General features: G+C 41.8%; 1 protein-coding gene across 2 annotated transcripts in view; it reads left to right on the forward strand.

The window, feature by feature from the left end:
- Window positions 1–27,500, forward strand: part of LOC310824797 (vacuole membrane protein 1-like) — a 50,015-nt gene that overhangs the window by 12,216 nt on the left and 10,299 nt on the right. For both annotated transcript variants that reach the window (XM_083697269.1, XM_083697268.1), the window contains exons 6-10: window positions 5,280–5,513; window positions 8,151–8,282; window positions 15,860–15,940; window positions 16,308–16,424; window positions 18,987–19,048. In XM_083697269.1, the coding sequence (XP_083553395.1) occupies window positions 5,280–5,513; window positions 8,151–8,282; window positions 15,860–15,940; window positions 16,308–16,424; window positions 18,987–19,048 (626 nt within the window). The remainder of the gene's footprint in view (window positions 1–5,279; window positions 5,514–8,150; window positions 8,283–15,859; window positions 15,941–16,307; window positions 16,425–18,986; window positions 19,049–27,500) is intronic.

The raw sequence follows: 27,500 nt of genomic DNA on the forward strand, positions 1-27,500 counted from the left end.
TGGCTGAGGAGTTGCGTGGGCGGCCACCCATTCACCAGTTTGATAATTGATGCATTGTTTGCTTGTTTGCTACTCTGTGGTGTTGTGACACACCAAAATCAAGTTCGAAACCTTTAGAAAATGTACTCTTGAGTCAGCACTGGCACATTGATACGGATCCTTAAATCAATTTAATGCTATTTATTTTTTATTGTGTCGGTACTATGACAGAACTTGATCACACGTCTTTGATCCTTACCTTCTCAAAAAAAGTATTAGTTACAATATCATAAAGCTTTTATGGCTGTGTTGGTCAGGCGATTTACACCCCAGGTGGCAGTAGCAAGGTTAATGTGTGCCACAGCTGCTCAAGGGGCCATCATCAAACTCAATGGAAATAAAGGCACAAAAGCATGTGCCTCTGAAGGCAGAACTAGAGACATAAATGCCTTCATTCATCCGTTGGTTCATTCATTCATTTCTCCCCAGGTTGGAGACATGGGTCTGGGCAAACATCTTGTGACTTACTCCAAACTCAATCAAAGACGAATACCAGAGAGATGTGTAAATAAGAGCACTGTTATTGTGTGTGTGTCTGTCTGTCTGTGTGTGTGTGTGTGTGTGTGTGTGTGTGTGTGTGTGTGTGTGTGTGTGTGTGTGTGTGTGTGTGTGTGTGTGTGTGTGTGTGTGTGTGTGTGTGAGTGAGTGACCGGGTCTTACACGGAAAAAAGCTAAACTGTTCCATTGTTCAAGTAGGGCAATACAGTAGATCACAGCAAAGGGGATTTATGAAAACCTACCAACTTGGCTCATACTGTGTATAATATAGAGATTGTCCATTAGGCTTACCATTAGTTATAAACATGTCATGTACCATCAGTTATTGAAGTCATATACATCTATTAAGTTTAGCTTTGATAGTAATCAAAGGTTGGAGATTGAGTGTGGCTGCTGCTGGTGCCATTATAGACCAGGGGGTGGCTCATATGAGGTCATGTGACGAGCCCACATGTGTAAATCACAGAGCCCATCCCTCCCTCAGCCCCTCGCACTCCCCACCCCCCACACTCACCACAGGATCTCACAAACCCCTGGGAGGCCTAGTGTGTGTGGGTGTGGGTGTGTGTGTGTGTGTGTGATAGAGCCCCCCTCATCAACATTCCACCCTCTGTCTCCACACTGGGCCCATTCCCAGCCCTCTCCCACCTCCCTGTGAGTTCCTATGAATGGGACACAAGCCTGAGGAAAGAGCTCAGCTTGGCTTCCCTCATGTGTCATATCCAGCAGCAGCAGCAGCCCACTGGGAGTGGCGGTTATGTTAGTGACCATGAATGGACTGTGACTAATGTGTTACACTGGCCCCTGACCAGAGACCTGCAGATGACCGTGCTGTGGCTGTGGTCACAGGGCTCTGGTCAGGTTACGGTCGGGTCAGCCAGTGGGGTCTGATTTCTGGTTAGGGTTTGGATGGATTCCTCTGCTGTTGACACTATAGCCCTGAGGCCAGGCCAGCGCTCTGCCAAGCTGGATGCAGTGTGCCCATGCGTCAAAGTGATGCTTCGTTGATTGAAGTCCAAATGGAAAAGAATGTTTTGGATGTAGCGTAGTGACTGAGTACCTACTTGGATTCATTTTACCTAGTAGATTTCCTCAGAGCTCAGGATACTCGCCAAGGTTTTTATAACTACTTGAAAATAGATGTCAGGGTTGAAAGTCTGGTTGTAAGTTGGCAGGACACAAGTGGCTCAATATTGTTTCCTGTTAAATGTGCCTAGTTTTTGTAAAGGCAGATTTCTGAATGTGCAGCCATAGGTGGTAACAGTGTTTTTTGTTGAATATTCAGGACAAGACAAGACAAATAATTGACAGTCCATGGTCATGTTTTTGTGTCTATTGGGCAGTAGAGGAACAATGACATTTTTCCCAATGTCGTTTAACCTCATACTTTCAGATCCTCCTTCTGGAGGCTCAGCTAGACACATTCTGTTCTACTGTAGAACTGGCACAGAGTGGAAACTCTTTTGTTAGTTACAAAGCCAGTTCATTCACCACATTGTTGATGGCCTAGATACTAGTACATCCTGCCTCCAACCTCCAATATGGCCTCTGCCTCTTTTAATCTTGGCTTTGGTGTTTAGTTCTACACCTGAGAATGATGAGTCCTCACTGACGCATGCCCAACACTGTAGAGAGATAACCCAGTGTTGCAGTGGTAGACAAATTTGGGCAGCCTATCTGCACCACATGTCAATATGTCCCCAAACAACAAAAAGTCCTAGCTAAGCTTCCTGGCCTGTGGAATGACACATCTAAGGGGGAGTCTGAGGGTTGCCAGATCAATGTCTCTCCCTTCCATGGCAAAGCTAAGGGAGTGTGTGTCTCCTCTGGGTCTCCATGGATGTATACACACTCATCGCTGGGGATCCCGCGGTGGCGAGGCACCAGTTACCACGGGCCACCACAGGAATGCCAGCTATGTTCCCTCCATTGTGGAGCCTAGTGGGACGGTATAATGTCGACAGAAGAATCAGGCTGTTTTATGAGGTTTTCAACTGCTGACATAATTTGGACACGTTTCCAGCCATGAATTCCAGGGAGGTGTAACAGTTTCTCTGTGGAAATGATTATTTGAATATTAGCACATAGACTACACACCCTCACCTTTGCCCCAGTCGTTACCTTATCTCTCATGGAAGTTTCTTTAGTTTGAGGTTTTATGAGTATGTTTCAGTAAACAAACTCTTTTGAGCCTCTCTGTGGACTGTGCTGTTGCTGATTGTTAATGGTTCACCAGTGGAGGCTTCCTAAGCATGTAGAGAACAGTAAATGGTGGTTGGTTTCATATCACTGCCAGTTAAACTGTTGGTTTTCCCGACTCCCGGCCTGCTGCCTCTGTGTGTTTGTGTCCTGTTCATGTTCTCAGTCTCTGCCCTCACCTACTGTGAGTGATGTGGAGGAGAGGCTGCAATCTGACTGTTTAGGGTTGGGCTCCAGGTTAGCCATGACTCACCAGAACAACATGAGAGGACTTGGCTTTGTGTAAGGTGAGAAGCACTGACACAGTGCCGTGTGAGTGTGTGTCTCTGTGTTTGCGTGTTCATGCGTGCTAGTGCGTCCGCATGCGTGTGTGTGTGTTTAGTAAACACCTGAGATCCTGTGGGGAGGCTTCAGTCTGAGCCAGAGAGTCTTGGACAGACACACAGACTGTCTGCTCTGGCGGTGCAGTGTGTTCTCTGCTCCTGCCAAATGGCATCATGGAGTTTGACAAGAGGATATGAGGACGTTTAGACTGGGTCAGTCCTGGGAGTTTTCTGTGTTGTGTTTTTAGGTCATGAAACCTTTTCTCCGCCTCTCAGAGAAAACACGTCCATTTGTGATATATTGCTTCAGTGAGGTTGCTCTTACATGTTTTATATTTCTACTAACATTTGGAGTGGCTCCTCTGTAGAGAATGACCCAATTTATCTACCACAGATTATAGTATTATAGTTCCCAAGTCATCACATCCTAGATGAGTGATGTGGAAATTAGTTCATGCAGGGGAGTGCACCTGCCCCTGAGAGGACCGTAGTGAGAACATGACTTCCCTCTGAGTGTACATGGTGTTGCTTCACTGCTCTGCCTTGTCCTGTCCTCTCTGTCCAGGTTCCTAACGGAAGTCTCAGCCCCACCCTATTGCGAGATTGCTTTGGCGTAACATTGCGTAATTACAAACTGCCCTGTGACTCTGAGTAGTTAGAATGTGCGTCATTGAGAGCACTACTCCCACACACACACACACACACACACTGGCACACATTCTAAACCTACCCTTGTTTATAAATGGTAAAGGTCAGTTTTAAGTGGGTATAATGATGGAATTTGTTTTGAGATCTGATCAATGTAGAGAGTGTGTGTGTGTGTGTGTGCGTGCGTGCGTGTGTGTGGTCTAGGAGTGTCTCTGACAGTAGTGATTCTGGAAGCCATGTTGGGGCTTGCTGAGTGAAGAGCATTAGCAGGTTGTTCAGACAAAATTGACAAAAAAAACACATCAAAGAATGACTCCACCCTCTTCTCTCTCCTATTCTCTGACTGGAAGCACAATTACAAAAGTAAATAAACAACAAGCAAAGAATGTAAACAGGAAAGGCCCATATCAAAGAGCCAGTCCCCGCAGAAGCACACTCATGCACCTGCCTATCAGCCTGACTCTGTCTCACTGCTCACACAAGAGAAGTGTGTATTAACCATATTTTTACGCCACTCTCTATGCAGTATGTGTGCCACACTCTCTGTGTATGTGTGTATATGTATGGATATAGATTTATTTTCCTTCTTCTTATCTTCCTCCTCCCTCTCTCATTATTATTACATGGCTCCTATGGGCAAGATACACACGCTTCAATAAAACTGCATTTTCCGCCCCATATGGTGCAGCAAACGCATCAGTAATGCCACATCATTTGTGTATTTGTTCTATGAATGTCACCCTAGGGGAATCGGTTTCCGACCTCACTATGAATGGAGAGAGCTTGAAGTTGTCTTTTGTCTTTTCTGTGCTTTTGACACAGGTGCAGCTCTCGGTGTGTGTGTGTGTGTGTGTGTGTGTGTGTGTGTGTATGTGTGTGTGTGTGTGTGTGTGTGTGTGTGTGTGTGTGTGTGTGTGTGTGTGTGTGTGTGTGTGTGTGTGTGTGTGTGTGTGTGTGTGTGAGTGAGTGAGTGAGTGAGTGAGTGAGTGAGTGAGTGAGTGAGTGAGTGAGTGAGTGAGTGAGTGAGTGAGTGAGTGAGTGTGTGTGTGTGTGTGAGTGTGTGTAACGGTTTATGCCTTTGATGTAGGGTAACTGTGGACCACCTTTTTGCTCTCGGCCCAAACCCCTTGTCCATTGACTCCTCTTTGTTTTACCACAACACACAGGTTGTGTTTCAGTTACCTTTTACATGTAGGTTTACCCCCTAGCCTGTACTCAGAAATCTCTATCTGAAATGAATCATATGGAAAGAATGGCTTCAACGCATAGGGGACAAGCTAGCCATGCATGCAAATGAAGCTGCTTTCATACAGAGAAAGGCAGAAAACGTTGTCATTCTGAGTGGAACAGGATTGTTAGTGCAGAGTTTCCGTACCTGTGACCATTCATGTAGGTATGGGCCCACAGGTGCACATGCGGTTTTATGGTCTCTATTTGAGTCACTTCATCCACAACTACCTTGTTGTGAGAGTGATGCCAGGGGTCTTCCTTCAAGCTCCTGCTGACTCAAAACCTCTTAACAGGTCTATGTTGTTAATGTAGCACTGAACACTCTCTCTGTTTGTCTCTCAGGGTCCACACATAGCGTCAGTAACCCTGGCAGCGTACGAGTGTGGCTCAGTGGACTTCCCTGAGCCCCCCTATCCAGAGAAGATCATCTGCCCCCAGGTGCCGTTGGGGGGATCGGAGGCCAGGGTGGAGAGGGGTGTGGAGGCTGTGGCAGCGGGAGCAGCTGCGGCAGCAGTACAGGGAGGCATCTCCCTCTGGAGCATCATCTCTAAAGTCCGTCTGGAAGCCTGCATGTGGGTGAGTCTACACACTGTCTATGCATAGTCTGCTGTACACACATGGACCATTCTATGGTCTACACACACAGTATGTAGTGCATAATCTATGTACTGTTGATACAGTCTGTGCACAGTTTACACGCACACACACACACACACACGCACACACACGCAGTAAATGATTCTCTGAAACGGTGATCTCTAAGTGAGATGTAATTGAAAACTAATTGTGATAACCACTGACGCTTCGCAAAAACCCCTTTGTGTCTCAGTGGATTTCCCCCATGCTGGTTTCATACCTCTAACCAGGCTCGTGGTTACAACACTCATCTCTATCACTATCACACGCAGCCTAGTAGCCATCGCAAGGCGCCTGACGCAAGTACAGGGTAACCCTGTACCCAGAGATCTGGTTGCACTCTGACTCTGCTCTCTCTGGTGGTTGTTGAGTGACTGCAGCGTTGCCATGAAATCCCAACATGGTTCTACGTCATGTCTGTCAACCTCACACGCAGCTAGTGGTAACAGGCTATATCAGCTAGTGGTAACAGGCTATATCAGCTTCCTACTGACGAGCAGGGTGTTCCTGTATTCTCAGTTTTCAGGCAGTTTCTCGGCAGAATCAGGCCTCACTAAGAGTTTCCCGCTGAATGTGTGACAGCGACTACCTGTACTGAGAAAAGCAGATCAGATCACTGACAGACACCTCTGAGAAGAGAGAACTGGTGTCAGTGACCTGTGGTAAACTGTTGCCTTTTATCTTCTGATGAGAAGCCGAAATGAGAAGTGGAGGCTGTGTTATCTTTGTTCTGTTCCCATGTACTGGCGGGCGCTAGGGGAACAGAATATTCTACTACTACTTTCCGGAACAGCTTTTAACCGGCCCCCTTCACTCACAGGGACTGAGGCCTCGTGACTTCCTTATTGTTTGTGTCACAATGGGTAGACACACACACACACACACACACACACACACATGCGCACGCATGCGTCAGAGAGTTGGCATGAGTTAATGGATTGTAGTATAGCCATTGTATACTATACATGGCGTTTGAATCCCAGAACTGTAAGGTACCTATGATGGAACCAAGGCCTTACACTATGGGGATCTGTTGCTCTGTCTTAGTAGTGTGGGTAGCAAGGACAGGAAGTGTGTGTGGAGGATGATTGTGGTAGTATCTGTCCTGGCTTCAGCCACAGCGCCAGTCCCTCTAGACAGGCTGTGACTCTCCACCCCACCACACCCTATTATACAATTGTAGCTCTCGAGCAGGTGCATAGAGCCCTGTGTGTGTGTGTGTGTGTTATTGTAGAGGACCTCACCTAGAAGCTTCATAACGCCTCATTTAGATTTTGAATGCTCTTGGATGTTGAGGATTGTGTGTATTTCAGAACCATCACTTTAGTTCCGTCATAACAAATGTGATTTCCCCTAATGTGCCCAAATGTGCTTTTGTGTTCCACCAGGGAGACTCCAGTTTCACTAGAGCAGGTTCATGGTTTGTTAAGCTGGCAAAACTGTGCCCCCACTAGCACTTTATACTGTGGTAAGGGCAGGGCTCCGTGTGTGCCAAGGTATATGCCATCTGATTCCTTTTCCTAACCCCTAGAGGCTGGCACAGCCCAAGACGCTGCCTGTCAGCACCACAGTTGGCAACACCTGCTGTGCCCACGGCTTCAAAGTCCCAACCCCCCCCCCCCCCCCCCCCCCCAGCCCTCCACCCTTCTCTGGCACCAGCAGCCCGTCTAGAGGGGGGAGAGGTGGTGAGAGACATACTCTCTCTCCCCCTTCCTCCCCTCTCTGTGCCACCCCGTCCACCGCTGCAGGCATAAGTGGTCCACTTCAAACAACACAGTGCAGGTGTCAGAGTCTGACTGCCTACCACACGCACACACACACACACACACGCACACACACACACACACACACACACACACACACACACACACACACACACAAGCACACACAAGCACACACACACACACACACACAGGCACACACACACACACACACAGGCACACACACACACACGCATGCATGCGTGGGCACACACGCACACACTCACACACACACAGAGCAGTCAGTGAATGGAACAGCTGCCTGGAAGATTAAGGCACGTTTGCATTATGAGAAAACTGGCAGGTTTCATCAAAGACTGCTGTGTTGACATGGAACAGGATGTCCAGATTAAATGCCCTCCCCACCTTCACCCCCCTCCCCCTCTACAAGTTTCACTGTGCCTGGAAACATTACCATAATGAGCTATGAGCAATTCCAAAACACTACATTTCTCTGCAGGCATTTCATTGTGTTAATTAAGTCTGCTCCCCGTCCTCGTGTTCCTGGAGGTATGAACTCACTGAACTTGCCAAGGCTGAGGATTTGCTTTGCTCAAATCTCTTCCGTTTACTTATAGTTAAGCTCTGATCACACAGCGTTAGATTTAAAACTAAAAGCTCATTTGAATGTTGGATATTGATATAGTTGCTTGCAACCAAAAAGCACCTTTAAGACCTTGAAACCTTGTAATAACACCTTGAATTTAAGTATATTTTTTACTTGTGCTAGTGTCATGTATTGATCGCTCTTGTGTTTGTGTGTGTGTGTGTGTGTGTGTGTGTGTGTGTGCGTGCGTGCGTGCGTGCGTGTGTACAGGGAGCAGGGACGGCCATAGGGGAGCTGCCCCCGTACTTCATGGCGCGGGCAGCGCGCCTGTCTGGTGCTGAGCCTGATGATGAGGACTACGAGGAGTTTGAGGAGATGCTGGAGCAGGCAGAGACTGCACAGGTGACACACACCCTCTCCACCTTCCCCTTACCTTTCTCTCTCTGCCTCCCTCTATCTCTCTCTCTTTCGTCAGAAGCTCACTCCTTCTTATTCTCAGTCAGATCTGTCGTTATTGTTTCTCTATTTTTCTGATCTTACACTTATTTAATCTTCCTGCATGAGAGAACGCTTGTGCAAACTTTGGGATACTAGTCACCAAGAGTGTGTATGTGGACAGATGAAATTGTGTGTGCGTGTGTGTGTGTGTGTTAAACCCTTTTCCCACAGCCCTACCTCAGGCCCGGACAGGACAGGACAGGAGCACTCATGTGCGTTCACAATGCTCTCACTAAGTCGGTAGCAATGCCCTCAAGGGCAAAGGCATTGTTTTTCAGCTCCCCACATTAACTTTGGTAATACCCTGGAAGCGTCTTCATTTCAACAGCATTTTCATTTCAAAATATCCATGACAAATATTTGAACTATGCTATTACTATTGTTATTATACTGTTGTTTCCCAATAGTTGTTTTGTTCTTCACTAATCTTAACATGTCTTGGCTGAGTGGATCTTAATCCTTAGGAATGTGTTATACAATGTCACTCTCACCGGCATGTCAGCACAATATAGGTCAATCACTTAGACAATGAGTTGAACGGTTCTGAAAAGCCAGTGCCTTAAAATGACTCTGATGCTGTATGATAGTCTAACCAATCACTTGCAGTACCAACATTTGGGGTATTTATTATCATTTTTTAGGTTAAATTGTGATTGAAATGTATTGAGGGGCTAGGATTAATTAATAAGTGACTTGATGAGTATTTCCCCTTCTGAGAGCTCCACCTTCTGAGAGCACTTTATCTCGGTGTGATCTTATTGTACACGCTCTCGTGGCCAGGCTGACATCACTCTGTCATATGGTCTGCCTGCACACACAGGTTGTATATAAGAGGGTAGCGGTCTGGTCTGGTCTAGTCTAGTCCAGTCTGGGCCAGTGGCTGAGTGAGGAGTGAATGGGGGTACCTATCTTACTATAGCTTATTACAAATGCCATGGGCATCTTCCGAGGTTGGCACAGTCTGCAGCCTTGGCCCTCAGACCACATGTGTGAGTGCGGAGGTCTGACATCACCAGACAGACCGATAAAGTCCCGCTTTCCACCAGAACGAAAAAGAAAGAGAAAGAGAGAAGACCCAACGCGTGAGAAACAGACAGATGCTGATCGTGGAGAAGAGATCCTTTTGACCACACATTTGCTTTGATTCATACTGTTCTTTTTTTTGTCCAAGCATTGATGTGTCTGAAGTGTCAGGGAAGGCACATCGCATCTTTGGAGGAAAGGGGAGTGACACTGTAGTGCCGCTCTCAGTACTGGATCTGCATCAGTGCACTGTGTCTCTCTCCCTCTCTCTCTCCGTCTCTCTCTCTCTCTTTCTCGCTTTCTCTGTCACACACTCTATTTCTGCTGATATCCCTCCCTCTCTCTCACACTTTTCTCACACTCTCATACACTCTCTCTCTCTCTCTCTCTCTCTCTCTCTCTCTCTCTCTCTCTGAGATATCTCTGGTCTGGCCACCGTGTGTGTGGACAGCATCTGGCAGCAGGTTGCTCACACCCTGGAGGAGCTGTAGCAGTTGGAAGCCTTTTTTCCTCTCTCTGACTGTTGTAACCATCATATGGACCTGTGAATGGGGTTCATTCTTTCATCTACTACTACTCTCTGATTTTCATCATCGCTCGCTTGTCATTGACTGTACATTTTTGAGAGGAGAAGTTACGGCGATGATCAACACAGATTTTATGGATTTAGCTCGTATTGTTGTTGTCTTTTTCCCAAAACTTAGAATAGCAAAGGTAGAAAACAGACATGTAAGTGACTAGTATCAAATGAGAAAGAGTGTGATTTTTGCGTTGTGGACAGGAAATGGTTAAAGAGTGTTGTGTGAGTATGACGTCTGTTTGGGCAGCAGTGCTGGTTGGAGATGCTGACTCTCTCCTCTTCTCTGAGGTCATAAGGGTGTCAGAGTGCCAGCAACTTGACTTAAACCCAATGGTATTTCTCAGAACCTGCACGTGCCAACTTCCAGCCACAGTGCACGTGAGTGATGGCAGAGGACCTTTTTTCACTCAGGACTGTGATTCAAGAAAAATGAAGTCATGACTCTTTAAGCATGTCCAGACATTGATGTCATGAAAATCAGCATATTTTATCGTTTTAATATCATAGAGAAATTGAACATTTGGATGACCCTTGATGATGTTCCTAAATGAATCTGGGAATCCTCTAGATTATATATCCAATATATAATGACTATTATTAAAGGTAACATGATGATTTAATCATCCCCTGAAGTGGATGTATGTGTTTTTGTCCGGCATGGAAAAGGTTAAGCGGCGCTGTGAATTCTTGATTGCCAACTCCCAGGATCGTATCTCCTGTAACCCGAATAAGAGCCATCTGCGCTGGGCGTGTGCCTGCCTCCCTCTGGCCTACTGCACTCAAAGGCTCTCTGTGCTGTGGTTTGCCTAGCCCCGTCACATGACTTCTCTGAAAATGCCCCCTCCCTTTTCCTCCCCCTTTATTTCCAGTAAACTGTTTGAAAGGAGGGGGTGAGTCAGAGTAAAACCAGCTTCCCTTTAACCACAGCTTGTTAAAGAATTTGTCAACGTGGACTTGGGGGCGCTTTTCTTTGTCTCGATAGATTTTCATTTTCTAGAAGGGACTATGGCTCCGGTTGCATCAGGAACCCTAATCACTCCACTTCCTGTGCCAGTGTGTGAGAGGGAGAAGGCTTGTGAGGAGTTAATGAGATGAACTTTAGCCGTCTCCCTGTCAGGCTCGCGCCCCTCTGGAGATGTGTGTCTTCTGTGTGTGAAAGAGTTTCATTCAGAAAAAAAAGAGAGAAAAAAATGTGTGTGGGTATTGACTTGTATATAGGCTACACATAGATTTTTCCTCAACTGACACTTAACTTTTCCAGATGCAGATTGCTTTGTCGTCTGCCTGTTTGGGCTGTTTTTGAACTCTTTATCCACTCACTGCAGCAAAAGTACAAAAAAAATAAAAGAATCCTCCCACATTCATAGAAACACATCAGCACTAAAACACAGTATCCCTTATATCAGTACAGTGACTCATACTATATGTATGGTATACATTTATATTAAGAGATGTTGTTATCGTAAACATGGAGTGCAAGTTTGTTTATATAAACTGTTTTTCCCAGTCCCGCTATTTAGAATGGGGTTGCTATATCATTACATGTGTTCAGGGAAACAGTGGAGTCTTTTCTTTTTTCCCCTGCCTCCTATTTCCGTCAATCTCCGTCATTTCTCTGGCAGCAGTAACCATTGGTATTCAAACTATTATGTTACATATACTGTTCATTGCTTCCCTTTGTGTGGAACATTTTCAGAACAGTAAATATAGATTGTCCACAGACGCAGATAGTTTAATGTCATTTGTGTTGGGTCCAATGAAATTCAGCCATGTTTACAGCCAATTAGCATGGTGCCATTGATCGTCACTGATCTGGTCTGATTAATGATTAACCAATCAAAGACTGTACTGTAAGTCTATGGTCAGTCTATGGACAGTCACTCAACCTTTGCAGACCTATTTTGGACCTTTCTCTTAAGGTGTAGAATTTGTCAGAGGTACATGTTTGTAAAAACTTGGTTATAAAAATGAGTAGTAGGAGATCCGACCATTAATTGTTAGTTTTAACATAAACAGTAGAACAGATTCATCAAAATTCACACTGAAGGCAGCTTGATACTGTATGTGGGCGTTGAGTAGAATGCTGAGTAAAGCAATTGAGGGAAAGCTGGAGCCATGCTCCCATGGTTTTAATGACGCTGCACCCTTGACAAGATCTCCTAAATCTTAATTGCTGGTAAGCCCTGCCCTGGGGGACAGTGGTGATGGGGGCGGGCAGCAGCCGTGGCTAGAAGCCTGGCCAAGATGGTGATTTTCCATGAGCTGCGAACAACAAAGATAGTGTGGTGTCTAGAGTTCTGAACACTGGTCATCTGTAAGATGGACTCTTTTGTGATCAAGAAGAAGGTATACAAGGGGAGAAAAAGTCCAGCTATAGTAAATCACAACGTCATGTGTACACCCGATATCTGTTCCCATACCCTCACCTTCATTTCACTCAGCAGTGAGGTAGATATTTTCCTAATACTCACAGTTGAGTGAGCGAAAATGTTAACTCTGCTTAATGTAATACAAAATATGTTATTGAATAAACATGATTTATTTAGTAAATTATACACGTCTCAATAGCAGTGATTGGTCCAGTATGAATCTATACACTCTCCAGGCAGTGGTTGTCAGGTGTTTGCGGTCAACAGACAGTTCAGAGTGGTTCAGCTCGTGGTTCAGCTATAAACCATGCACATTCCTTCCCCCAGACGGCCAGCCCTGTCTCCCAGATTTAGAAAAGAAATCATAAAACGTCTGGAGCAGAAGGGTAGAATTAAAGAAGCAGGCTTATCCTAGTGGAAAACTCTTGTGATTGGCTATCATTTGAGGGAGAAATTCAAAATATGAGCCAATCAGAGTTGAGTCAGTTACACCCCCTCCTATATTCCACCCCCCCTTCCTCTCAGATTTCCCGTGGGCTGGGTCCCGCTGTTGAAGAAATTGCATCATTACTGTACTGGTTTTGTTGACCATATTAGGCATGATCATGTCTTACCACCCTCTCCCCTCCCAAGTTCAAACCTTCATGTTTGATTTAATGGTATGTGTGTGAAACAAAGGTGATAGTCTTATGAATAACATTTTCACTCATAAAAGTAATTTGTGTAATTGTTTGGCCTTCACGTATTAGGTCCTCACAGTGATCAGTTTCTTACAAAACATAACATTTGGAAGAGGTCATTGCATATGCAGCGAGGCAAATCCTCTATGCTTAAAATACTGTCTTATAATGTAAACTGTAAAATTCTCAAATGAAACACATTGGTAATCATCAATTAAGTTATAACAATAATCACAGTGATTAATGTAATGAGTTATGGTCAGTTAAGTGTTTGAGATATGGTGAGTAAATGTCGTATGAATTCTAGAATGTTTTATATGAGAGAATCTACACCGACCTGGTGACTTCATAGTCTTTAAAATTGCTTATAATTTTCCAGTTGTCTTATTTATCTCAACATGCATGAAATGTCATTCCGATAACTGCTTCAAGACATATTTTTGGAGGTATACTCAAGGTAAACTGAAGGTAAAATTATATAGGGGGGCAATATATAACATTGTATAAAGAAGACAGAGAAGTACAAATATTGTGTGTTGTTATTGTACTAAATATACAGTTAACTGGAATAACCATTACTACTTATATCAAAGAAAATATTATTTATATGGAGTTATATGTTGAAATAGTCTTCTATTCTCAATCAAAGTAATCAGTCAAAACTGCCTGTTCTGTGTTCTAAATTGATAAATATTTTATATCAAACAAATACAATTTCCCAGTGATATTGAATATCTACAGAGTATCTTTTTAGAATCCAGTCAATGTATGTATGTGGTGTTAGAAATCACATTTACATACATCAAGAGAAACTCAAATCTTTATTCTGTATGCTTAGTAATGCCCTCAAAATGTGTTCTCAAATTAGCCAAAATATGTTTCAAGCATTGATATTTAATTTTGAACACATACATACAAGTTTATCTGGTATCTGCTCTGGATTTTTAATACATCATCAAAGAAGTATATCCATTTTACCGTAGCCAATCTAGGAGAATCCTTGACCATCCATCACAGTTCCCAGAAATATTCTAAATTACATCAAAAGCAGTTTAATCCTCCTCTTCCCAGCAAAGGTATATTCAGGAAAAAAACATGTCATTGCTTTGAAAAGAGCCTTTTGTTGAGTTGTCAAGAGAGATGTGGGGGAAAAGCAGCAGAAATAGTAAGAATTTGTGAGTCATTCAATGACCAAGGAGTCTAGTCTTGCACTGACATTCCCAATGATAATGAATTTTAAAATGTCTTCAGAGGTAAGATATAGTATTGGGTTAACAGTTTATAAATGTCAGAGTATAAAAGGTATTTGGATGAGTTTGCAGTGTGATTATTAACATTAGATGTGTGTTAGGTGATTATTAACATTAGATGTGTGTTAGGTGATTTGCCTATGTGTAGTATTTGTGTTGAGTTCACAGTTTATTCTGTTGAACAAAAACTGCTACATTCTGAGGAATTAGGCATGGCACACTATTGTAAGAATTAGATACAAATGTGTCCTTTGAACAGAACATTTGCTAAATGGTTGATTTGGTTTGTTTCAGTAACCTGTGTGGTTAACACATACTGTAGCTGTTTCATGTTCAATTTCCGTGCACATACTGTTACTGACCTCAACAAAAACATCCCCTACCTAGTTTGATTGAGAAAAATCTAGAGACGCAAGTTGAATTGAAATGAGCGCAATGCGAAGTTACAATAAATCAAAATAAGGAGATTCTATAAAAGGGCACACCAACTTGTACAGTTTGACTTTGCAGTCCCATTAACTGAAATTCATTCATGAAATAAGTCTGAATCTGTGTCTATTGTACACCTGTCTTTTGTTCACCTGATCTCTCAATTCATCAATTGTAATAATTTGCAGTTAAAAAATGGCATTATGACTGCTGTGATCTGTGAAATATGTACACCTTTTGGTATTTAATCTGTTTCTTGTATATGTCTTTATTGAGAAATAGCTTCACTTGATATAAAGGATAATTATTTGTTATTCGTTTCATTTGTACACTATTTAATTTTTGCATCTAAAATGTAATGATTTTATGACTGTCTTAACATTTGTTTCTGTCTAACGTTTTGTATTCATATTCATGTAGAACGATGGTTTAAGCGTTAATCTGAAAAACAACAACAAATGTAGCACAACAAGATTAGTTGCTCTATTTTCTATAGTGTAAATATGGTTTCTTCTGCTTAATCTTGCATTTTAGAATATTTGGTCTGACATGTTTCAAACCTGTAACTCCAAAGACTAATTTGCAACAGAATTCAATAATTAATTACATTTCCCTTGTCCGATATTTCTCCAGAGAGATTGAGATTGTAAACAACTGTAACTATGGAAACAATTGTAAGAATAATGTAATCCTTTTTATTGGATCAATTTGCATTATCTTGGTTATGTAAGGATTGTATCAGATTTATTATAAGAATCACACCTTATCAATAAGACTCTTAAACTTTATATAATGATACAATTTCAGTAATGAATAACAGAATGAAGAAATATTTTGGGTAATCATTTTAAAAGTAGGCAATGTGTTTATCTTTGATGTAGTATGGAACGTGCAGGAGTTTGTTGATAGTTCAAGAGGTTTTCTAAAACAATAACCATTTGCTGAAAATCCCTGTATTTTTGAAAAGCTTATTATGTTAATAGTTGTCTGTGTTGCAGATCAAAATGAAATGCAATCATTAAAAGTAATTTAATGTTAATCATTAATGATGCATACATTGTGCTGTGTACAATGTAAGTGCTAATGAGAATGACATGATCCGTATAGAATGATCTATTTGAATATTTGCCATTATGCTGCTTCTTTTCAGGACTTTGCCACCAGAGCAAAACTAGCGGTACAGAAAATGGTCCAGAGTGTTGGATTTTTCGGAATTCTAGCCTGCGCCTCTGTAAGTGAAATAAAAATTAAATTGCCTGTGTTAATGTCTTTCATTAGAACATGAAAGAGACTGCAATTTCAATGTAATCTTAATTGGATGTTTCTGTACATGGAACTACTGTATTTAAAAGGAAATGTTGATAATGCAAATCTCAAACAACCAGAGATTACATAAATGATTTGAAATGTATATCATGTGGCTATTTTCAATCTCTGTCACACTAATCAGTTTACCAACAGTAAGTGCTAAATCCCTGATAAAACATTGGAACTTAAAGTCAATGCACTCTGATAAAACATCCATGCACTCTTTCATAGATTGTTTTTTAACTCTGTTATTATCTTTTTACAATTTTTGATATTTCCTTTTTCTTCAGATTCCAAACCCATTGTTTGATCTCGCAGGTATAACCTGTGGCCATTTTCTGGTACCCTTTTGGACCTTTTTTGGAGCAACACTTATTGGAAAAGCAGTCATCAAAATGCACATTCAGGTGAGTAGTAAAACAATAATGTACTTTATTGCACATTGAAAATCTAAAACCTCTCATGTACTCAATATGAATGAAATGATAACCTTTTTAGACCTTTTTGAAGTCTTCCACTTCTCATCTTGATTCGTTTCAAAGAAGGTACTTCAGGTTCATAGTTTGATATCAAAGTTTCTCAGATGATCAGCTGGAAACATGCTTCAAGTTTATTTGGAATATAAATATGTCATATATGATAGCAAAAACATGCAGATAATCTTCCAGCACTGTACTCTACTGTGAGTAAGGAGGCCATTTTGTGCAGTATGGTAAGTAAGGGGACGTCCATTTTATGAAAGCAGCTGCAGGCAGCTGTCAGGGATACTCCAATGGGACTTTGAATAACTTGAATAAGGAAATAAGTAAGTGTAAAGTAAAGATTACTGTATCAAAGATTAATCAGAAATGTTTCTCTTCTTAATCCTCTTTGTGCAATGGTAGATTTTGTGTCTGAATGCTTTAATGGATTAGATTTGCTAACGTAATGTGTTTGTGAATCAACCTATAACCACAGACTAAAAATGACAAATCTAAAATTAGCTGATGTCATGTGGAATAAGATGATGGGAAAAAAACATTTTCCTCTCTCTCACCAGTAATGATCAGGATACAGTATTCAGAAAGCATTGTATAGATACCCTTGCAGCGGGGGAACATTGTGGGTGTGGGGTGGTGTCATAAACCAAACCCTATTGTAGATAAACACTACCCCTCTTAGATGATACAGAGAGTGGCGTGGGTGGCAGCATCATAGAATCTGATTAGGCCTGGTGTCAGATGGGCCTGAGACTTGGCCAGGGATCACAGGTGTGTCCATGTCTGACAGGGTCAGAATCACAATACACTACACTGAGTTGAAACAGAACCAGGCTCACCGTTGTGACCCTTCTCTGTCAGTTCCTCTTGTTTTTCTCCTTGTGTTGCAAAGAATGTAGAGAATTCTATTATTAGATCTCACACTGTTGTTTTTTAAGTTGACCCTGTTATACTGCAACAGAGCTGTGTACTTACTGTAGTATGAGAGAGGGAGGGATGGGACCATGTGATGTGAATTGTGAACATTCTCCCTCGTGGGCCAATGGGAAACAATGCATTGGGGGATTTTTAAGGTGTTTTTTTGAGTGGGCGTAATACTCTCAGCAGCCTCAATGCTTCAAAGGGCCTTTGAGAGCTGGGTTTTACCTGCAGATCAGGTGCGTTCATAACGCGAGAACAATCAGTTCCTGTAGAGAATGACACACAAGTCCCCAAGGATGGCCTTTTCACAACGCTTTGACCCTTTCATGCTCTGAAGGCTAATTTCTGACTGAACTCGATGATGATTGTTGCAGGGGTTTGAAACCCTGATATTAACTAATTGTTTATCATAATTAGTTTATAAGGGTTTGATGATAGAACAAGGAGGGGGGGGTATATGCATTTTGGTTTTATAGTTATAAAACTGAAAGGTTTGAATGGTTTAATATACAGTAGTTTAGGTGGACAGAGACATTAGAACATGTCTGTCCAATAAGGACTGGACAGTAAAAGCTCAGAGGATATGTCTCATTGTTTAGCAGAAGTATTGTATTTTCAAAATACAATATTGGGTATTGTATTTTGATATGATATCTCTTTCAACACACCAACAGGTCAAAACAATGAGGCAGAAGTCATTAACAATATGGTGATATTCTGACTTCCACATCCCCAAGTTTAGTTATTGGCTCTTGATTAACACAGGCAGACTGCCATTGAAATAACTTACTGTCGTCATGATTTCTAGTTTGAATGGCACAATGAGGTGATATCTCCTTGTTATGGCTATTATCTGTACTATCTGTCAGATTCCCTCTGAAGCCTGTGATGCAAAACCTGTAAACCTGTGAGAACAGAGCAAAAGCATGTTAGTTAGCCTTCTTCTCTCTTATGTGTGGCCTTGTTATCCTTTCCCAGTGTTTCCTGGTTGCCTTCTCACTGGGGGGCCCAACAGTAAACAGAGCCATAATGAACGCCCTAATGGGAGATGTGGGGTTAATTTGAGCCTTAATGGCCAGGCTGGGCCAGTGAGTAAGCAGGATCCAGACTGGACAGGAACCGTCTTCTAACCCCCTTTACTGTTTGGAACACAGCCAGAGAGGAGTGACACATCTCCTGATCCCCTCACTTCACCATTCAACCCTTCTCTTCTCCTCATCCCCCGCTTCAACTGTTCTTTATTTAATCACCAGTAACTCCACACCCTTGCCCCCAAAGACAGCCTGTGTCATTTCCTGACCTGAGTCCCTGTCTGAGTGTCTGAGCTTGGTTATGTGTCATAGAGCTCAGACCTTTGTTCCTGGCCTAGATGACAAAGGCCCACTTCATGGCTGTTTTTGTTCTGACCGCCTGTTAGGCACCAAGTGTGGCGTTGGTTGGACACAGGAGGGGAGTATTAATGATGAAACGATGAGTGTGCTGCCTCACACTGTACCCCCCTGGACCCCATGGGCCACTGACTGACTGACTGACTGACTGACTCTCTTTCTCTCTCTTTCTTTCTCACAGAAACTGTTTGTGATCATAACCTTCAGCAGGCACATAGTGGAGCAGATGGTCTCTCTCATCGGGTGAGTAAGCCTGCCACTGAGTAATATTGGGCCTGTGAAGACATGGAAGTGTCTGTTTGTGTGTTTGTGTGTGTGTGTGTGTGTGTGTGTGTGTGTGTGTGTGTGTGTGTGTGTGTGTGTGTGTGGATATGTGTCACATGGTGTAGGAGGACAATGAGAGGGGTATATCACACATGAAAGGGTTACTTTGGAACATGTCGGTTGAGCAACCTTGAAGTGAGGCATTGAGGTCATTTGTGCCCCATTTGGGAAAACCCACTATGGTCTCATTTTGACTCTGACATAGGTCACTGACTGAAAAGCTGGTAGGCCTTTGAATAAAACATGATGATTTTGGAAGACAAGTTTTTGCATTGAGTTGTTGCATTCTGTTCTAAACATTTTGACAGACCCTGAAAGGGTGTCGCCTTGATCTGTTTGTGCTATTAGCCAACTCTTTACCGTTGATGTCATGCGATGGCTAGAAAAGATAATCATATTGTCATATCATGTGATCATATTGTAGAACATGCTTTTGTGCTGCTCTGGAAAGATGTCTCCTTAGTCTCATCAGTCGGCTTCCCAGTCTTAATGCTGGTTGATGATGGGTTAGATCTGCCACTGGTGTGGATAGGTATGAGCACATGAACATACATGGGTCTGTGTCTTTCTCTGTCTTAGCCATAGTGACTTTATACACATGCCACAGGCTACATCTTGATTGTCCCTCCTAAAGACCTCTTCACCCCCCACTACCCCTCTGTACAGTTCCTCTACTGTTAGTAATAATACAAACAAACAAAAAAGAAACTAAAAAAAGAAAGTAATCCTTCCTTCTTCTAGCATTGTGACTGCCAATGGCACCTGGTCCTAGCATAGATTTTTGCTTATGATGACTGATGTTTAGACAAATGTATGTTGTAAGTCGCTTTGGATAAAAGCATCTGCTAAATGTCCAAAATGTTATGGAAATGTAAATACACACAGACAGACTGTTAGCTCATTTGGTGTAATAGCGAAAGGAGTTGGTTGATATCTACGTAGGAAGACATTTCACACATGCCTTAATGACTGGAGCAACTGCTGTGGCCTTTTTCCATCCACCACCACAGCCAGACAAGCACAGTCTTGTCAGTGTCACCCAGACTGATACACACACACACACACACACACACACACACAAGCACACACAAGCACACCCTCCCTGGGTCTTACACTGACCCTCTGGGCTGTGTTGCTGGGCAGGGTGGTGTTGGCTCTGGGTGGTGTTGGGTGCCCTTTGTTTCAATGATAATACTGCCTGCTTTATTTTGAGCTGGTTTTGATATTGATATTGATATTTTTTCTGCAATTTGTTGAAAGATTATGCTCAAGTGAAGTTTAAAAAGAAACAAACAATTCTGTTTCAAACTTAGTTCAGTTTTTGTTCATTCAGAAGTACAGTATGTCGTTTTATACCCAAATGTTGTATTAGTTAGTTTTAATTACATGTTCAATTATTAATGTTCATTTGTAGCTGTGTGTGTGTGTGTGTGTGTGTGTGTGTGTGTGTGTGTGTGTGTGTGTGAGTGTGTGAGTGTGTGAGTGTGTGTGTGTGTGTGTGTGTGTGTGAGTGTGTGTGTGTGTGTGTGTGTGTGTGTGTGTGTGTGTGTGTGTGTGTGTGTGTGTGTGTCTGAAAGATTCTCTCCCCAGGGACTGATGCTCAGTAAGCTGCAGACACAAGGTGACTGATCATGGTTGATTGACAAGTTTCAGTATGACTAAAAACGTCCCCCTTTTTAATATCTTTTAACCGTCAACTTCCTTCCTGAGGCTCGTTCACCTTGACAGTTGTAGTTGCAGTTTCTCTTAGAAGCTGTCATTCAGGTGGGGGTCTATCACATCCCATACACCTTTACTGTTAACCCTTCAGACACCCAACCACACCTTTGTAATTAACCCTTTAGATGCTCATAATATATATATTTTTATTTGATACAGATTTTTTAATCAGTATAAAATTTCCCTACTTTTTATGTGTCATTGATTGCCAATTAGTACTAATTTAAAGAGATGCTACAGGATACTTGTTCAAATGAACGCTCACTAACCAAAATAGACAGAAATATTGTCAAGAAATTAGACAGACATTAATTGGACAGAGAGGGGCGCACCTCCCAAGTCCCACGAGCAAAATGTATTTAGCAAAAGTTTGTTGACCTTTAACTGAGAACTGTGTGTTCTAAAGAGATCAGAAATCATGATCATATGCAGTAAACACTTACGCTGAAATAACATCTGACAATCCTGTAGAATCTCTTTAATTTTCCATAGATTTGCTTGGCTCTGTTTTTTCTAACCTAGTTACGGAGCGCCGTAGAAGTCATGGTTGTGAAATCGTTCCCTCAATTTAGTAAATCGTTCCCTCTATGTATTAATACGTTCCCTCAAATTAACCAATTAATCAGTTCCCATGATTTGACATCATGTTGCATGTAACCTACATTTTGATGTGAGCAAAGTGCAGTAGTGCCCTTTAACCAGCTTGTTATAAAGCTTGATTGAAAAACACAATGTGTTCATATCATGACATGAACAAAGGCTTTGAACTCTTGCTTAAATGCCAGCTAGCCATCGCGGTATGCATGCTTTTGCCAAGATTCTTGCCTAAACAATAGCTCCGTCTTCGGCAACATACTGAATTGTTATTATTGATCAGTGATGGCTATACTGAATAGTGACCATTGTTTATTGATATATAAGATCATCCTGCCGCATCTGTAGTGGAACTATCCACCCAAAACACAGTAGAGTTGACAGTAGCCTGTGCGGACCTTACAACTGTATGGACAGTTATGAGGTCCGTTGGGGCTAAGTTGACAGCATCTTCATTGAATATGTTCAAGCCTACACATCCACCAACTTACATCGGTTTAATCATTATTTTAGTAATGTAGATGGTAATACATTTAAGTTTGGCATAATTGGATGGCTCCGCTCTGTAATAGCTCATCAAATAGACATCAAATTCAAAATACCAATATGGCAGGGAGCCCATGACTTATGAAACCCCCCCATAGGTAGGCTAAAACGTGAAAACGTAAACCCAATGCAAAAACGTAAACCCAATTTTAGAACACTGAAACACGCCTCCACTTCAGCAACTGACATTGTGTCGCTATAAATGCTATGGTGGTGCCCATAAACAGCATTGCTTGGCTTCACTGCGATCGTAGGAAATCCATTGGGAGGTCATAGTTAACTGTATATATCAATGCATGAAAGTCATAGAATTACAATCTTGTTATTACTGTGTTGTCTGTAGATCATTTTAGAACCTTGATTGTGTTAGTGAGGTTTTGTCATTGAAATGAAAACTGATGATCCCTGATCTCTTTGGATCTACTCACTATAGTTTTTCACAAATTCATGTACAGTAGATTAAAAGAGACCTCTCTATTTCCTGTTAAGGTATTTGTTTTACCTCTTGGTTCAATTTCTCTTTCAGTTGTTAGGTAAAACGATTCTTACAGTAACTATTGGCTCACCTGTGCAGTCAGTTATTATACAGTGAGGACAAGGGTCAGTTTTCTTTGTTTTTTTTAGCTCTAGCATTAATTGTTATAGCCTTCAAATGTATATACTGTACAGTATTTCCAGCCTCATGTTGGAAGTGACGTTGGCTTTGTAGCTGTCAATATTTAGCAGTTGCTAGTCACATAATATAATTGACACAAGTTTACAATGGCAAATGTTGTGCAATTTTGATGCGTCAAAACAATTTTGATACTGAATTCATGAAATACAACTTGTTTGTGTTTGAGCATTACAGAATTTGAAGGTTATTGGCCACATAACAATATTTTTGTTATATATTATATAAAGCTAATTGTGTAGTAGAGAGATATGAATGTTTGATGGAGAGTAGGATAACATTTTGTCATGTAGTACAAAGTGGGGTGATGATTATTAGATTAAATCTAGTTGATTATAGTTTAGCACAAACTCCTGTTTCTTCCTTTGAAAGTTATGAAATGAAACAGTTTCTTTGTAGACTGCTGTATTAAAAAAAACACCTTCTTTAAAATGTATCTTTTCTCAGTTTCCTTTTTTGTTAGTCAATTGTCAAAAACCTCTGTGCATCATGTGTCTCTCAAATGAAAAGATGAGTGAAAAGTTGTCATTCCTTCGGCTATAGTGAATGTGACCGTTGGTTGTGGTGATTTCACTCTCACATGACGAGGCTGCAGGATTCATTTCTCTGTTCTTGCTTGTCAGGCTAGTCATTTGTCATAACTGTATATGTGTCAATGCCCTTAACCCCTCATAGAAAAACAAGTACAATTACAGTTACATTACCAAACCAAATTATTATGATTAAAAGCAGCAACAACAAAAATCAACAAGTGACAGACTATTTTGTAAAGCACATGTTCATTGTGACAATTCAGGATGAAATTGCCGTCTTCACATGTAAATGTCGCTCGTAAACTCTTTTTGTCTGTGTAATGTGAAAAGGTTGGGCTCATATAGTTTAGCCCTGGAGATGTGAGGATGTGCCCTTTTGATGTGAGTCCATCTGAACATCTGTATAACAATAGGGTGCTGTTGGAAGACGAACCTTTGGCACTGAACTTAAAAAGAAGGATTTTACGTGGTAAAGTCCCCGCTTGCAAGTAATAGCATGACCCTTTATGAGTTATACATTCTTGCCAAAAAAGTATATTTCCAGGACCTCAGTGATTGTGAAAAAAATGTACCTAACTGATATTCTAAATGAGTAAAAAATCTGTTAGTATTATTCAAAGAAAATAAATCATATTTAAACTTCAGAGGCGTGTCTCTAAATTATAGACTTTTTATAAGGCAGTTTTGAAATCAAAGTTTTGAGCAGCTTAGGAGATTTTTTAAAATTGATTAATTTAAAAGAACTAAAGAACCTGATTTAAAAAAAGAAAGAAAAGGGATTTGATGTTATGTGGTGTTCCAGATAAGACATGTAGCACTATGTTTTGTGACTAAAGTGAAGTTTCCTTATCATAAAAGTGATGCTTGTCGAGTCATTGTTGGGGTCTGAAGCAATCTAAAAGAGCTTTTTATCTTAGACGTGTGTTAGAGTTGCCAAACCATCCCTGTAGTGTTGATCATGCTCTTCCTCTGTAATCTGCCCCCCCCCCAAGCCTCAATGGATCTGGTGGGGTAATCAGATAACTAGAGTGTGTCTTTGTTGCGTTCTTTTTCCCTCTCTTATCTCTGATAGAACCTAGTCAGAGTGGTTGAGATCCATGGTGGAAAACACAAACACTCAAGTGTCTGCCCCCTTACTGGAACGGAGAGGGTTTCTGTGTTAATCACACTCAACGAGCGCCAGCCTGAGCACCAGTGATGTGATATTAATTTCAGCCCCAGCCTGTAGTGCTTTGATCTGTGATTGAACGGCTGTGTTTAGGCTGACATGGTGGAGCTGGTTAGGCCAGATATTTAACAGCCAAATCAGATGATATGTGGGAATGCAGGGCTTCCTGATGCTGATGATGTTGATTGTATTGTTCTAGGTGTTTCAGCATGTCTGGTCTAGGGCAGTGTTTCCCTTGTGGTGGGTTGTGACTGGTTAAGCTTTAGATGGGGTCATGGTATAAGAACATTTGAGAAATATGAGTCTACCTCAGTGTGTGTGTGTGTGTGTTAAAAAGCTCTTGGATGATAGTTAATCATCTTGATTGAAGCATATCAAATTGCCACAGCCAGCAACTGTAAGGTGTAGTGTATTGTAATTCAGTAATCCCTCAGATTGTGTGTCAGTGGAGGGGCTTGTGCTGTGGGGGATTTATGGGGAGGCCCATTGAGATGCAGAGGGTGAGGATGCTGTGGTGAAAGACCAGGTTGACTGGGGGGCTCCTAGTGAATACCAGGGTGATAGAAAGGAGGGGACAGGCTCCTCTACATGTGAAAACAGCCATTTCCATGTGAGGCATCTCTCAGTCGGGAGCCCATTATCAGCACAATGCCAATGCATATGGCCTTTCCTGCTGTCTGCTTAACACAAGGCATATACCCTGTGTGCCTGACTCAAAATGAGGGCAGTGGAGAAGGAGAGGTCAGAGGGAGAGGGAAGGATTCAGACACTTTGAGCAAGACTGACCTGTGCTATGTGTATTTATATCATAACTGACCAGTCAAACACTCTTACAGAAATATCTTTGCTTTTATATTAAATTAAATTCAGTGACCATTTACTAGATTCTGAGTCAGGCATCTCCAAATGAAGCTAGACTTGAGGTAATGAGTCAAGGCTCAGGTTTGGCTGACTTTGGTCACTTCTCTCACAAGACTCTCTTCGGGAGTGCAAAATCAAATCACTGTTTTAAACTGATGGCGTTGAGGGGATATATATGTCCATCTCCTGGCTGTTCATTCCAGGGTTAATAGATTCCATCACGGGCACCTCACTGTTCCTATAAATACTATAATTCCTCTTTGAAAAATATGAGCAAATTCTTCCTATTAACGCAATCTGCAGGAAGGGAGTTGTCTAAGGGGTTTTGGGTTGTGGTGGTGTATGTATTTTTTCATAGCATACGGCCACAGGATTTTTTCCCCCCTTCATGTTAGTTAGTCACTGCTGAGAGGACTGGGAGGGAGCGTCCAGGCGGTCACCTGAGGAACCCCTCACAAAGATGGCATTGATCAGGCCTATGTGGCTAGCCAGCCCTCTCTGGGGAAACACAGTCAGATCCCTCATTTAGGAGGACAGGATCAGAGTGGAGGAGAGAGGGATGGAGGGAGTGAGGGATGGAGTGTCAGATTGAGGGTGACTACTTTTATACAGCGTTGTTAAGTTTAATGCAAGGCACGACGGGGGGCCCTTGTTCTCATCTCCTCTCCCTATGATTACCTTGGTTTCCAGCGCAGAGAAGAAATAACAACAGAACAATGTGGAGTGGTTTAGTTGGGAATCCAAGAGGTCTTCTCTGAGCTCATAGAACAATATCACTTAGTGAAATGATGAGACGTGATTTATGAGTTGCTTGGACATTGCTTTGAAAAAGGCAGTTTTTCCTATCATCATCTTTTCTCTGTTACTGAATAATTCTCAAAGCGGTTTGGCACATCTACTCGAGTGGTGACAGACTAAATATAGACCAATTTTCAGAAAGATCCGTTCAGCCGTTTTCATTAAAACAGTTTTGCGGGACAAGAGCTAAAAAAAATACAACTTTGTTTACAACGAGAGGCCCCTAGAAAATGTGGTAGTAACATAAAGCAGTGCATTGAAATGTCTAGAAGTTTGAATGTGCAGGGTTTTCATTAAAGTCCATCTTTTGCAATTTCGCCCTCCCATGTTAAGTCAATGGATAAAATGTCTATGCTAAACATAGGACAATTACAAATCTAGTGACAGCTAATTATGATGTTTCTATGACAACAAATATCACCAGGATGGTTAGCTAGCCGTTGCACTAACTAGAGGTCAGTGCTTAAATCTCCTCTCAGGTTAAAACATTAGTTAGCCTACTAATTTAGATAGACACATGTATGTTTTTTGTATTGAATATTTATGAAGTGGTATAACTGTGATATAACACAGTTATGAAGTGGTATAACTGTGATATATCAGTGTGGTCATTAACACTGTGAGGTACCCTGAAGGGGTAGACTGTGTTCTGGGTGTGATTAGCTGAGATGACTAAGACTCCTAGAGGAGATGGGGGGGTCAGATCAATGCTCTAGATCCAGTGTCATGTTGCAGGGCCCCTTGGGTTTCAATGGGATCATCGCACGGTGCTTCCTGGTGTAGTCATACCTGATTCACTTGTTTATGTCTCCTTCTTTCATAGACCCCTTGTCCAGTCATGAAAACGTGACATAACATGTCTGTATCAACGCTATGTTAGGTTATTTAGTTATTTATTCATTAATGTATTGTATGTTTCATTGAGTAATGTAATTGATTTGTTCTGATTTAAACAGCTGCAGTAATGTGTCAGCAGTATGTTCTGTTTTTGTATAGTTAGGTATCAGACTGTGGTTATGTGTTGTAATGCTCATTGCGTGGGTCAGCAGTAGTGTCCTGAGCTGGAGGAGTCGTCAAAGACAGTTCCAGCTCTACTCCTGAGTCACAGATGTGTTACCATGACACACGGCACAGCCTAAAGGCCACTCCAAATGAACACAAACAAACCTATTGTAGACGTGCCCATTCAGAACAATGACAAGTCGACGAGAATGTGGATGTGTTCTAATGGGAGCTATAAACTTACTGTAAAACTTGAGATTTGCCACAGGTCTTTCCAAGACATAAAAAACAGGTAAATTCCCTTTTGAGAATCCAGAATGAATACCAGCTCTCTTTCACATTTCAAATGTAGTTTGTAGTAGTTGATATGGCTTGATTTATATGCATATATATATATATATATATATATATATATATATATATATATATATATATATATATATAATATTTATTCTAATTAATTTTGCAATTATCTGA

The sequence above is a fragment of the Argentina silus genome (assembly GCF_951799395.1).
Source record: "Argentina silus genome assembly, chromosome: 2".
Taxonomy (NCBI): domain Eukaryota; kingdom Metazoa; phylum Chordata; class Actinopteri; order Argentiniformes; family Argentinidae; genus Argentina; species Argentina silus.